Source organism: Takifugu rubripes, chromosome 11, assembly GCF_901000725.2.
Source record: "Takifugu rubripes chromosome 11, fTakRub1.2, whole genome shotgun sequence".
In the NCBI taxonomy this organism is placed as follows: Eukaryota; Metazoa; Chordata; class Actinopteri; order Tetraodontiformes; family Tetraodontidae; genus Takifugu; species Takifugu rubripes.
Genome location: NC_042295.1, coordinates 13,500,431 through 13,513,840, shown reverse-complemented (window position 1 = coordinate 13,513,840; position 13,410 = coordinate 13,500,431). Strand labels below are relative to the sequence as shown.

The 13,410-nt window shown below is 48.0% G+C and overlaps 2 protein-coding genes across 4 annotated transcripts; both read left to right on the top strand.

Moving 5' to 3' along the window:
- Window positions 1-46: 46 nt before the first annotated feature.
- mlnr (motilin receptor) lies at window positions 47-3,813 on the top strand. 2 transcript variants are annotated; one of them, XM_029844444.1, is made up of 3 exons: window positions 47-1,230; window positions 1,585-2,374; window positions 3,028-3,813. In XM_029844444.1, exons 2-3 carry the CDS (start codon window positions 1,591-1,593, stop codon window positions 3,333-3,335), a joined length of 1,092 nt encoding a protein of 363 aa, XP_029700304.1. In that variant the 5' UTR covers window positions 47-1,230; window positions 1,585-1,590; the 3' UTR covers window positions 3,336-3,813. The 2 variants fall into 2 exon arrangements, with proteins under 2 accessions (XP_029700304.1, XP_003968642.2); XM_003968593.2 differs by having other exon boundaries at window positions 47-2,374.
- A 1,664-nt stretch (window positions 3,814-5,477) lies between these two features.
- Window positions 5,478-13,402, top strand: LOC101068921 (capZ-interacting protein). 2 transcript variants are annotated; one of them, XM_029844446.1, is made up of 7 exons: window positions 5,479-5,650; window positions 6,119-6,300; window positions 10,143-10,229; window positions 10,332-10,403; window positions 10,694-10,750; window positions 11,387-11,590; window positions 11,991-13,402. In XM_029844446.1, the coding sequence occupies exons 3-7, from the start codon at window positions 10,209-10,211 to the stop codon at window positions 12,399-12,401; spliced, it is 765 nt and encodes a 254-aa protein (XP_029700306.1). In that variant the 5' UTR covers window positions 5,479-5,650; window positions 6,119-6,300; window positions 10,143-10,208; the 3' UTR covers window positions 12,402-13,402. The 2 variants fall into 2 exon arrangements, with proteins under 2 accessions (XP_011606944.2, XP_029700306.1); XM_011608642.2 differs by lacking the exon at window positions 6,119-6,300 and having other exon boundaries at window positions 5,478-5,650.
- Window positions 13,403-13,410: the final 8 nt, after the last annotated feature.

Below are 13,410 nucleotides of genomic sequence, written 5' to 3'. Positions count from 1 at the left end.
TCTTGTTTATAGATCAGAAATTGGAAACCTGTTAGACACACACCAGACCGAGGTTGCAAATTTCAAACAAAGTGTAATAATGGCAGCAGAATCAAAACATTCCCACTGGACCTTTTACACACATACTGGGTCTGTTGTACTGGAGGAGGAAGGAGACAAAAGCCTTGAATCAACCAGTTTCATTTCAGCCAGTGATTTAAAAAAAAAAAAAAAAAAAACCAAAATGGGCAAATATAGTGCGACCGTGACCGCAGGACCGGATCTGCGACAAGGTCACTTTTAGTTCAAAAGCAAAAAAATTAATTCTAAAAAGTTGTTTCTGATGTAAACGTCCTGATCCAGTCGGAGTGATGCAGCAGTGGTCGCCCGGCGGGTCGCCCGGCGGGTCGCCCAGCAGGTCGCCCGGCGGGTCGCCCGGCGGGTCGCCCGGCAGGTCGCCCAGCGGGTCGCCCAGCAGGTCGCCCAGGCTTCAGTCATCCATCTTTGGAGCTGAAATCGGATCAACCTGTTGATCAGGAACTCAACCTGCAGCTTCTTTCAGGCTCATCTGTGCAAGCGATCATCCACTTGATCCTCCTTTTGTTCCTTTCTTTCTCCCAGATTGAGAAAGATTAAACTTTATTTTCATCCTTAAAACATATTTGAACCACAACCTTGGCTAAATACGAAGCGGGGAGGAGGGTGGGGGTATATTTAATGTATATTTTTTTGCCCTCTTAAAAAGACACAACGCTCCAACAAAACGTGTTGAAATGTGGTTTATAACAGGCCTGACGGGTAGGCTGAGGATGAGGAGGAGGAGATGAGCCGCTGGGTGTGAAGAGTGATGAAGCCAAAAGGGAGACTCAGGTGGGGCTTGAGCAAACACGCGACTCATTTTTCACTGATGACTTCCAGATGGCAAACAAGCCGAGTTCTGTGCCCGGCCCAGGTGATGCTCTACATCTGCATTTATTCAGAGGGGACAGCCCAGATCATCTTCCGTCCTCATTATCCCATCAGTGTCCACGGTCTCGGCATCATTGGATTATGAGGATCAATAGAAAGACACCCAGAGAGGACAGATAACCTTGTTTGGTCTCCCTGACTCCTCTGGGGGCTGTGGAGGAGGTGCTCTCCTCCCGCGTCTCTCATCAGTGTCGCTGAGCACCGGGGAGCGATCCAGCAGCTTCATCAGACGCTCGCTGTCGCCCTTCGTCATCACACGTGCGAGGCAACGAGAGACCGACGGTAAGGTCGCGTACAGTCATCTTTTTATACGTATGTTTTCATCCTGGAAATATTATTTCAGATTGAATTGAAACAATTTGCTCCATTGATTTAGCTTCTTTTTTTCCTTTTTTTGAATTGTGACTGACGAGCGACTGTTGTTTGTAGATGTTCCTCCACCCCGTCTTTGGTTTTTATTCCATTTGTAGTAGATGGAAGAGGGGAAAACTCCTGACTGACCGCAGATAAACTTGGAAAAAATAAAGCAGGGGCAATCCCAGTTTAAATTTAGTGCGAGGTTCATTTTGAAGTGTGACGCTGCAACACAGGTGAGGTTCTGCAGTGACCTAAATGCCCCCCCCCTCCCCCCAGCAGGTTAGAATGCCCTGGACCAGACCCCAGGTGGACCTCCATGCTGCTGCAGCAGACACCATGGACCAGTACGCCACGGACGACCACCACTACGAGGGCTCCCTGTTCCCCACGTCCACCCTCATCCCCATCACGGTCATCTGCATCCTCATCTTCATCGTTGGCGTGACCGGCAACACCATGACCATCCTCATCATCCAGTATTTCAAGGACATGAAAACCACCACCAACCTCTACCTGTCCAGCATGGCCGTGTCCGACCTCGTCATCTTCCTCTGCCTGCCCTTTGACCTCTACCGCCTGTGGAAGTACGTGCCGTGGCTGTTCGGCGAAGCCGTGTGCCGCCTCTATCACTACATCTTCGAAGGCTGCACCTCGGCCACCATCCTCCACATCACGGCCCTGAGTATCGAGCGCTACCTGGCCATCAGCTTCCCCCTCAGGAGCAAGGTGATGGTGACCAGACGCAGGGTCCAGTACATCATCCTGGCGCTGTGGTGCTTCGCCCTGGTCTCCGCGGCTCCCACTCTCTTCCTGGTTGGAGTGGAGTACGACAACGAAACGCACCCCGACTACAACACGGGGCAGTGCAAGCACACCGGCTACGCCATCAGCTCCGGCAAGCTGCACATCATGATCTGGGTGTCCACCACCTACTTCTTCTGCCCCATGCTGTGCCTCATCTTCCTCTACGGTTCCATCGGGTGCAAGCTGTGGAAAAGCAAGAACGACCTGCAGGGTCCCTGCGCTCTGGCCCGTGAGAGGTCGCACCGGCAGACCGTGAAAATCCTGGGTGAGTGTGAAATTAGATCCAGGAATGATGAGAACTCCAACAGCAGAAACTCGGGCTGTTTGCCCCTCAGCCGCTCGCCATTGTTACTGAGGAAAAACAAACAGGCTGACACATTCCTCCACTCCTCAGCAGAAACTTCCAGTCCCCTTTTCCTTCCTGCTTCACTCTGTCACGGTTTGATTGATGCAGCAAACAAGAATAAGCGAGGACGCGCGCTGCTGCCGCGGCCGCGGCCGCTGAATTATTCAGCCTTTGTCGCTAACGTTCCTTCTGTTTGGCCAAATTAGCAGCGTTTGTGTTTTCTGCAGGAAACTCTGCTGACCAAATATGTCATCCGTCAGGATATTAATAACGTCCATCAGCGGAGCCGCTGTGCCGGCGCGCACGCCTGTTGGATCGAATTGGCTCCATCCATGCTCCCTAATGAAGTTTTTTTTAACCTTCCACTGCCGCATGTCTCGGCTGGAGCACCAGTATTTTGTCTTTTTGAAATGAGCTCACTAACCTGCGCGCGTAATAATGGGGTTCAGGCGTGCACGGCCTCAGATCACTTACAGTTACAGGAAGGGGGCAAATAAAAAGGCTGAAATTGTCCAGTTGATAAATGTCACCCTCTAATGAGCACTCCTTTTCCCCATGTGTTTCCCTGCCAGTGGTGGTGGTGCTGGCCTTTATCATCTGCTGGCTGCCCTATCACATCGGCAGGAACCTGTTTGCCCAGGTGGACGACTACGACACGGCCATGCTGAGCCAGAACTTCAACATGGCCTCCATGGTGCTCTGCTACCTCAGCGCTTCCATCAACCCCGTCGTCTACAACCTGATGTCACGGAAGTACAGAGCCGCCGCCAAACGCCTCTTCCTGCTCCATCAGAGACCCAAACCAGCCCACCGAGGCCAGGGGCAGTTTTCCATGATTGACCACAACCCCACCCTGGACGAAAGCCTGACAGGCGTCTGAGGGGCTCCAGAACGGGGTGGGTGGGCTGCGGTTCAACTGGACTTGAATTCCAAATCAGAACAGAATCCCAGTTTAAATTTAGAGGAGATTCCTCCCTCTCTTTTTTGAGAGACGTTTGAGTCAATCCTCCATCGTTACTTCTCTCTGCTGCAGGGTTGATTACGCACACGCACCATTTAGATCACGTTTATGCTCATTTATCAGCCACTAATGAGCCTCTTTATTAACGACAGCAGCCTGTTTGCCACTTTAGTGTTATGGAACTGATTTTATTTAATATATCAGGAGCATTTTGCCGTACTGTTTGTTCTTATAAATCACGCAAACCTATTATCTGTGGGCCACTAATTACTCAGATGTGGAAGGGTGTGTGGGTGTGTGTATGTGTGTGTTTTGGGGGGGTGCAGGGGGGTGCCTACTGTCTCCCAAGACAATATGTGGAACATTAAGTTGATTAAAAAATGATTGTGAAAATGGAGTAGCTGTATTCTGTGTATCTGATGCGAGGCCAGCTGAGCCTGAAGGAGTCCCGCCTGCCTACGTGTCAGCCACCACATATAAGCTGACGCCGCTATTGTATTACTGAGGGCCTGTGTTAGATTTACGCAGCAGCCGACGTCCCCACGCCCTCACATTCAGATTAAAGGCCACTCTGGGAGGACTTCAAAGAGGAACGGGGCATTATGTTGCCATTGCTTTCATTGCTTCCACCTGCATCTTTCCGCAGAAGTTCTCTTTGCTGCCAAGTTTTTGATCATCGGACAAGGAAGGGCAAGAAGGTCGCGGCCCAAATTGTGTGTTCTCATGTTGGAGATCGTTCGAGTATGTTTGAGCGAGTATGTTTCCTCTAGTAAGAAATGCATTGATGGGTTTTTTGCTTTTCAAATTTGCATATCGACAAAATAAACTAAAAAAGTGGCGTCACGGGACCTTTGACACACCGACACAGAGAGTTTTAGTTTGCATAGGCCTTTCTGAGTTGGACCTTTAGTCGGGATTTATCCATGTTTTCCAAGGCGGGGTTTTTTCCGAAATTTGTCTCTGTCAAAGCCGTGTTTATGTCCTGCACACAAAGACAGATCTGCTGGCAGCACAAATTCCTCCGTTGGTTATTTTCGTTGCCGATAACAAAAATGTCTGCAAGCGGCTCACGCAGAGCTGCCAACACCTTCCTCAGGCTCCCCTCACACCGCCTCAAATTATTTAGCTCTGAAAATAAATAGTTCGGTCAGTCCGTCTCTCGGTGCTCTTTATTTGAGATAGCTGCTTATTGTGCAACAATTTCCTGGGGGGGAAATGTGCATCTAGAAAAGTTTTCTGCCTGTCATGAGGTTTGTGCAGCACATGAGAAAAGATATGGGAACGGTCTTATATTTTCAATGCGCTTTCAGCTGTTAATACAATATTAGGTAATACAACATTTTCAGGTTTTTATATACTGGGATATTCATGTTTTCTGACACAAAAGCTTAATTTAAAAAAAAAAAACAACAACATTTCAATCTATTACTCTGGTCACCAGGTGGGGGTGCCAGAGAGTCGTGATTTGAGGAGCGTAAACGCGTTAATATCTAGCATTAAAATTTAAGTAGATCCTCAAAGTGTTTTGGCCTCTAGTTTCATCTCATTCCCTGGCCTATTTTGCAAACGCAAAGCTGCGTTACCTCTTCGTGTAAGAGTAAAAACTGCTGTTAAATTTGCAAATCCAATCATCTAATTTCAGTCGTTCTGATTTTCAGTCAGGTTGACATTTCTCTGCTTGGGCTAACTAATGTCAAGAGATGGTCAGAATAAAGGGAAACCAGGGTAAACATGCAAAATGCTTTAACTCCACAGAAGAAAATCCGCAATTTGCTTCTTTTTTTTTTGGTTTGCACAAGTTTGTATGCGGAAACGTTCTTCATACAGTGATACCTGCCAGGCTATGCAACATGTGGTCCACACCTTTGTCAGACAGGCTTTTACAGTACAATCACGCTGATGATACGATTGAATTCAATTTAAACTACTTTAAAGACGCGTTTGATCATCGGCCAAAACGCGCGTTTGAGTTTTATTTTGAAAGTCTGCGGCAGAAGCGCCCCCCCCCCCCCCCCCCCCCCCCCCCCCCTTTTACTGAACTTAAGTGACAGTGTTTGGGAGGGAGGAGGGCTGCAGCGTGTTAAAATTGCGTCCTCCTCCCTCTCGGACTCCTCCATAGAAACGCAAACACAGTGCGCTCCTCTGGCCGCGCTGCGCTCCTCCGGCTCCTCACAACTTCCCGGGAGTTTCACTGTCCCACAGGCGCAGCGACAAACGCCTTCACCAGGATGGAGGTAACAGATCCTGCAGATGATTCTCAATGTCGTGTTTCTTCTTTTATAGCCTGATACCGTCATGCCACTTCTGCAGACGCGTCCTTTCCTACCTGATGTGGTTTAGTGCAGCCATGTGCGGCTGGAGCCGAACCAGCGCGGTGTTTTTAATCATCGCTGGGGCTTTTAATCAACTGTGGGGGGGGTTTAATTATCTGTGGGGCTTTAAATCAACTGTGGTGATATTAATCTGTGAGATACATTCCTCGAGTGATGAGCTGAACTGTCTAACCAATAGCACACAAATGCACTTTTACTGAGCAAACTTTTCTACATTACTCAGTATCTCTCTCTCTCCCTGTCACACACACACACACACACGCACACACACACACATAGACACACACACACACAGGTTATTTGACCTCTTCTCGGTCCGACCCTCCATGCAGTTTCTGTGATAACTGTAATATTTCCACCCTTTTCCAGTCTGTCTTCTGCATTTCCGTGTAATCTGGATGATTATCAACTATTTTCCGCCCATTCGGCCCCTCAGCTGACAAACCCGCACATCTCTTTCCATCTCCGACCACTCACGCCTGAGTGAAGTCGGACTCGGAGGCCTGTCCAAATATCTCCTCACGTGTTTTTCCCGGTGGATTCCCTCGCAGGTTTGTGGCCTCCTCCCTTAAAAACAAGCTGTTCCCTCAGACCTTTTACATCACTCTCAAGGATTTAATGTCATGCGGCAAAAGGGAAGAGAAACACCCATTTTCCCCCCGAAGCACGTGAGGGAGCACATTAGTAATTTGCCACAGAACTACTCTCATATTTACTCCAGCTCGCACAGACCTCATGCTTCCTTCCCTGATGCCAAAATTAAGATGAAAAAGAGGAAATCAGAAATGGGTGACAGCAGTTCAGGCTGGATGGTGCAGATGTTGGGGAGCTTCATCCACATGTGGAAAGACCTGAGCAGTCGTGCCAGTGTTGGCTGGTCGTGCGTGGGTGTGTCACTGCTGCATAATTTACTTCTCATTTCCTGTCTCCTGTAAATAAACAGGAGGTATAAAATGGACACGGTACTTTTCCGTCCTCGCCCCTTAAAATCCTCTGAAAATTGACCGTTTGAAATGGTGCGAAATTGGGTGTCTTAAAGTCAGGGTGAGATCTTCCTTGGCGTCCATCAGCTGATCCTCCTGTGGCACGCGGCCATTCTGAAACCTGGTGTTTCCCCTGGCAAAGTGCTGAAACTATCAATTTTGTGTGTGTGTGTGTGTGTTTGTGCCTCCTTTTGAATGAGTGTGTAGGACTGTTGGATGGGTGGTGTTTTTGTCTTTGAAAACAAAACCGCAGTGTTGGGGTGGGGGGCTGAGCCATTGCTTTGTCAACCATATGGCGTGCACATTTATTATGTAATTTACAGTCAGGTTAAGAGACCAATAACACAGGAACTCCAGCCAGATGTTAGCTAATGAGTTAGCTGGCTCGGCCTTTCCTTTTGTTATATTTATTGTCATAAACCCCAACTGAGTTATCTGTAAGTTGATCATTATAGTTAGATCAGGCGATATTTTTAAAAGAAGAAGCTCCAACGTGGCTGTTGCTGTCGTTGTGCCCCGTTATCAGGGACGAGGTCGCGCCAGACCCCGAGCTTCAGACCGGAGTTCTGTGTGTGCTGGAGAGATAGTCTGGGTGGGCACGGCAGAGAGGATAATGGGGAGGACAGTGCAGTCTTTGAACGAAACATAAAATAAAACCACGCCTGCTGCTGTGTTTAAAGCTGTTATGTCATGAGTGGAATACATGTGAGCTGAGTGGAACCCTCTGACGTCGCCCATGAGTCTGCAGCCTCTGCAGCACCAGTGTTTCAGATGTGAGACTTGTCTGGAATGACTTGGAAGGGAGAACGTCGCACTGTCACACACATCTGCGCCCTTTCACGAAAACACACAAGATACTGAACGTCCAGCTTTTCATCTGAGAACCGACGACTCTCAGAGCGCAACACACAGGATCTCCTGTGTAAAAACCAGCCTGTGATAATTGAAACCAGGAGAAGGCAGATTTGTCAGCATCGGTGTCACACCCCCGTTCCTCAAGTCCAGAACTGTGCTGCTGCCGCAGTGCACGTGTGTCATGTCTCGGACTTTCTCATACGTAATAAAACCCCGATGTCCTGGCAGAGAGGGTGGTGGAAAAGTGAGGTGTGTGGAACCAGGCTCGCTCCCAACACCGCATCACTTTTCCCCGGACAAGCCGAGAACTGAAAGGTGCCCGTCTGCGTCCCGTCTCCTGGTCAGGAAAGGAGGTGCTGACTGGAGTGGCCTCTGCTGGAGCCGCTGCTCCGGCCGGGTTCATTGCTCCATCACATTTCTCTGCGTGAGCTTCACCAGCACCTGCAGGAAGGGCGACGTCTCCCCACGTCTCAGTCAGTGAACCGCTGCTGTCCGAGCAGATACGGCCGGGTTCACCGTGGTTTACTGAGACCGAGATCATGTGTTTTTCTGGTTTTTTTCCTGAGGAACTATGAAGCAGGACGAGACAACAGCAGGCTTTATGTGCCCTGTTTGTCTCTGTGTTCCGCTTTCACGTCTGCTGGTCACACTGCGAACCTCGTGTCTCCGTCCAGTCAGGAGAGGAAGATTCAACCAAACTAAACTAAAACAAGGGGGGGTTTAATGTTGTGCACAGCTCTATGAGGTCTATTTTACAAGTGTTGATGAGCTGCCTGCTGTAATCAAACCGCCAGACTGGTTGGAACTTAAAGTTTAACCTCTGATGCGTGTAACATAATGATAAACTGTACATAAGTGTTATATCAGCAGGGGACAACTGACATGTCCTCTGTTGTCTCTCATTGTCTGTGGTCCACACTGCAAACTAATCATTATGTCTAATTATAACCCGGCCAGAAATTCCCAACAGGCCTGTGGCTTTTAACATATATATGGTGATGTGTTTTAAATGTGTGTTTTATCGTGGCATAGATCTTCTCAGTGTTTTGGTGCTGCAGCTCTCTATGTGCAGACTAGATTTTATTCAGGAGCCTCGATCACCTGGCTGAGGTGAGAACTGAAGCCGTGTTTTTTTTTTAATGCCTTCTTTGTTTAGGTTCTCTGTGTACTGGATGAGGGGATGTTTCAGATGTGGTCTAACAACATGTCCAGGGTCAGGCTCTCTTAGGAGCTGTGATTCGGGCTCCCCGCGCAGCTCCGAAGCATTTTCCCAGGACTTCATCCCCAAATATAGAGCTCCTCTTGCTCGCCCCTGCAGGAAAGTAAAGTTTCCCAGTGTTCCACAGAGCTGAGGGGTCCCAGCTGACTTAAACATATGTATGCAATCGTCTACGTGCCAGTGTGGCTTTCTGAAATAAAACAGTGACATGTTTCAAAGGGCTGACCGTGAAAAAGAGTTGCTTAACACGGCAAAACGTGAACGTGAGACAAGAATTTTTTGCTTAAGTGTACACACGAGTGTGAACTAAGGTCTCTAAAGTTTATGTTGTTAAAGCTACTGGCTGAAATCAGATGGAACTGTACATGTAAGGGCGGGCCGCTCATTTCTCCAGCGTGACCTCAGATATGCCCTTAAAGATGAACAATGGCCAACAGTAAGAAAAAAGATTTCTGTTTTTGACCCCAACTGATTAAAAGGAGGCGCCGCTTCCTTTGCCTGTGCTGTTGTGCGGAGAATTGGGGCTCAAAACGAGGAGTTTGTTTTATGAAGCACAGGAAAGAGTGAAACAATCAGAGGTTACAAGCTCGTGTGGGTGGTCGCTGATGAGGACTTTTTTTAAAAAAAAAGGGATGAGAAACTAAACTTGGGAAAAAGTGGATTAGGACACAAAACGCCAGCCGGAGAAGTGTTGACTGTGGGTCGTAGCGAACGCTGCAGCCTGGGTGGGGTGGGGGGAACTACATGGTGAGGTCATGAGGAAAAAAAGGGAAACTTGTGTCATTAAATGGTGGAATGTGCGTACATGTGAAGCACGGTGGATGTTTTATATGAAAAGCAAAAGGAATCAGTCTGCACTCAATGTCTCACAGCCCACGGATGCATGGCGTGAATCATCAGGGTGCAGCGGGAAGGAGGGAACCGCCACTATCAGCTTGGGAAAAGTGGGAGAGACTAAAGGAAAAGTGGCCAAGAAACGATAAGAGTGCAGCAAGGACAGGTCCCTCCGGTGTCCGCCTGCAGCCTGATGGGGAACAGCTGCAGACAGGGCCTCACTTCCTGTGTCCTAACTCACAAAACACACTTTAGAGACAACGGCAGCACATCCACCCTCCCTGTGGTGTTTCTCAAGCTGACTGCGGGGGAAATGAAACTCCTTACTATCAAACATCTCCTTCTTCCCTTCATCCTGACGAGAACCCTCTTCATGCAGCGTCTGCTGCTCAGTGTGTCACTAACCTACATAGTACCGGTTCCATTTTCACACCACCAAAAACACAAACCATCTCCGCTTTGCGTGTATTGAGTGTGTTACTATTAGTGTTTTTCATTGCAGAAAGATTCTCCATCCAAGCCATCTGTGGCTGAGCTGGCTGGAAGGCTCAAAGGTCATATTCTCCCGATGACAACCACTAATAACGGGGTACACGACTGTATTCACTCTTTTTTAACAGGTTGTTTTAATCATGTGCAGAGATTTTGAGTGAAGAGCTTATTTCTAACTGCTCCTCTGATTTCTTTGCAGTTGCCCTTCCAAAGAAGATCCACGTCTTCCCTAAAGTTCCAGAATCAGAAAGATGATAATGAGGAATCAGACGTGAGTTGTCAGTTTGTGTTTATAAGAACGTCAGTTTCCTCTCAGAACCACAGAATGTACCCAGACGTGGTTTGTTTACTTTGCTTTTTAATTACAACCTTACAACATCAAGGGAGGAATGTTGCCAAATTTAGGATACATACATATAAATATCTATCTTTTACCTTCTGTTTAAAGCATGGGAATGTTTATTATAGGCTGTTCTCATTCCAGTGGACTGACAACTTAACTTAAATATTCTCATTTCTGTCTTTCAAACATATTCATTATGTGATCTTGATCTCTTCCAGAAAACAAAACCATTCAAAATCAAGCGGAAGAGCTCGCCCATCATCGGGAAACTGCAGGTAGGTCCACTTTAGATAGAACACAAACACCGAGGAACAGAGAGAAGACAGTGGCGAAAAAGTCCTCGAACAGTCGGGAGCTGCAGATATCTGGAGCATTACTGCCCCCTTGTGTCCATCTGGCGCTGGTGCCTCCGCTGCTTGCATGCTGAGGCTGAAGGGAAAGAGCTTTGTCCCCCAAAGCCACAATCAGCTCAGATTAATGATCTAATTGGATCATGGACTGTCCACAGCCTCTGCTGAGGCTCCAACTCCAACTCTGACCGCCGTCCTTCTTTTAGTTAGCCACTCACAAGGTGGGCAGCCATGGGACAGAAAGGCTGCCGCTTCTCTCTTTTCCTCTTCTCTCCTGTGCAGGTAGGATCAGCAGACTGGTGGACACTCTTTTAAATTAAATCGCCCGATCGTAGATTAGATCGGCTGAGTAACGCATATGCTGTTCTTAAAGACTCAAGGGGTTATTGAAAGTTAGGAAGTTGACAGGTGACAAATGCTCCTCTTGTGTCTTTTATTTACATAATATCACTTTTTAAAACCGCTGTCAGCTCGATTGTATTTATGTTGACGTTGTGAAGAACAGAATGTCCCAGACAAACATATTTCCCAGGCTTCAGGATCTCCCTTTTCCCCCTGCAGGCCAACCTTGCTCTGTCGCCGACGGCTCTGCTGCCTGCATCCAAAAACTCCGAGGTGAAGCTCCAACCAGCACCGCTGGCTCCAACCACATCCTGCGGGCTACCGAGCCCCACCCTGCAGCCACCGCCGTTTTCCACCGAGGAGGAGGAACCTGCTGTCTTCGACACCCCACCTGTAGCCACCCCACTGCCAAGCATCAATAAGGTAAAGGCGCTAACGCAACGCTCCACATTAGCTTCAGAAGCACCAAAAAACAGATGAGTTTATTTCAGTGTGCAGTAACGCTGACATGTTTCTGGCTCTGACATGACGACCGGACACATGGTCTCCATCTTCACTGACGCATGTCTGCATGGGTGTCCTGTATCTCCCGTTTAAGCAGGCCTTGGATAAGCCGGTGCAAGATGCCCCCGTGCTGCATGAATGCTGCTGCCAGGGGGATTGAGCACCTAATCCCTTTAGACTAATTCCACTCCCGAGGCACCATCTTGTTCTGTGTTCTCACGCATATATGCTAAAAACACCTGGCGTATTGGAGTCTTCCTATTTTACATTTGACTGTGGTTCCTGATGCCTCTCAAATGTGTTTATTTCCCCCACACAGTCTCGTGCGCGGCTATCGTTCAAGAGGCGCCCGCCCACCAGACAGCACAGGAGGTCGGCTGGAGAGGAGGACGGCGCCTTTGCACTCGCTCTGTTCCCGTGTGAACTGTTCAGGCCAACAGAAAATGGGGAAGCAGAACAGGGTCTTGTCAGCCCAGCAGAGGAAGCCAGAATCCTAGAGGCTGAAGAGGACAGGGACTGTGCACAAACACAGGACAAGGTTGAAAATGCCGACCCGGACGACAGGAGGGATTTGGAAGAGGAGCGGGAGGATGAACAAACACAGAACTTGAAGTCTATAGAGGAGGAACAGGTTTCAGAGCCGTCCCCCACTGGGGGGATAGGAGGTGTTGAAGAGAGGCGGGAAGAAAAGGCTGAAGAGGAACAGCAAGCAGATACTAGCCAAATGTGATCCGCGTGTGGGCGTGAGAGAGAATTCTATATTTAAGTTATTCCATCCTTTCAGAAAACAACATTTCAATAAAGTCTGTGGTTTATGTCCACATAAACACTGGAGGCTTATAAGAGAGAGCTGTTAACAAGACATCTGGATTGTTGCAGCATCAGTCAGAGTCATATTTATGTCATAATATCTGAGGTCTACTCAATGAGACTAATGCAGATTCAACCAACGTGACATCGGATCTGAGGTTAAGTTCAAAACAAGGTCAGCTGATGTTTTGCCATCATTCCATAACACACGTTTAGATTTGTTCTGGTCTTCCTTCGGACTGCAGCTCTGCTTGTCTTTATTTTGTCAGCTACAAAATGAGTAGATGGCAGCGCTACTGTGAAGCAGCTTAGGTAGGTTCACATACACATGAAACGTTAACATGCAAACCCAAGGTAGTTTTCTCTGTCAACTGGACTGGGTTTCTTCTCTTGAAGACGTTTCGCCTTCTATCCAGAAGGCTTCTTCAGTTCTGAAATCGCTGGGGAGAGAGCTTGAATATATAGCCCCTGTGGACCCCTGTGGTTAACATGCAAAGCGGTGCAGCTAGATCTGACAGGAAATGCATCACATTACTCCACTGTATCACACAATCTTCAGCCAAACTTGACTCAGTTGGTGATTTGTGACAATTCCGTTCCTCCTGTGTCATGAAGGGCAGAATACAGAAGCATCATGCGATGCACCATGTGGCCTTGTCCCTGGTAAGATTCATGCTGATGCCACACTGGTGTGGACCCATCCCATGACCTGCCCCCCTGGTTTGACCAGAAACCATCGGTGTGAGTTCACAAGGTTGCTCATCCAGTTCAGGCAGCTGATTAAAAGTGATTTTTATAATGCTTCATATTTATTCACATTAGTTGTATTCGCCATGAAATTTGGTAATGTTCTCTGAGGTGTACCTTTGTATTTTGTAATGTTGATTCTGCTTGAAATTAAACGTGTAATCACTCCCATTAGACTAAAA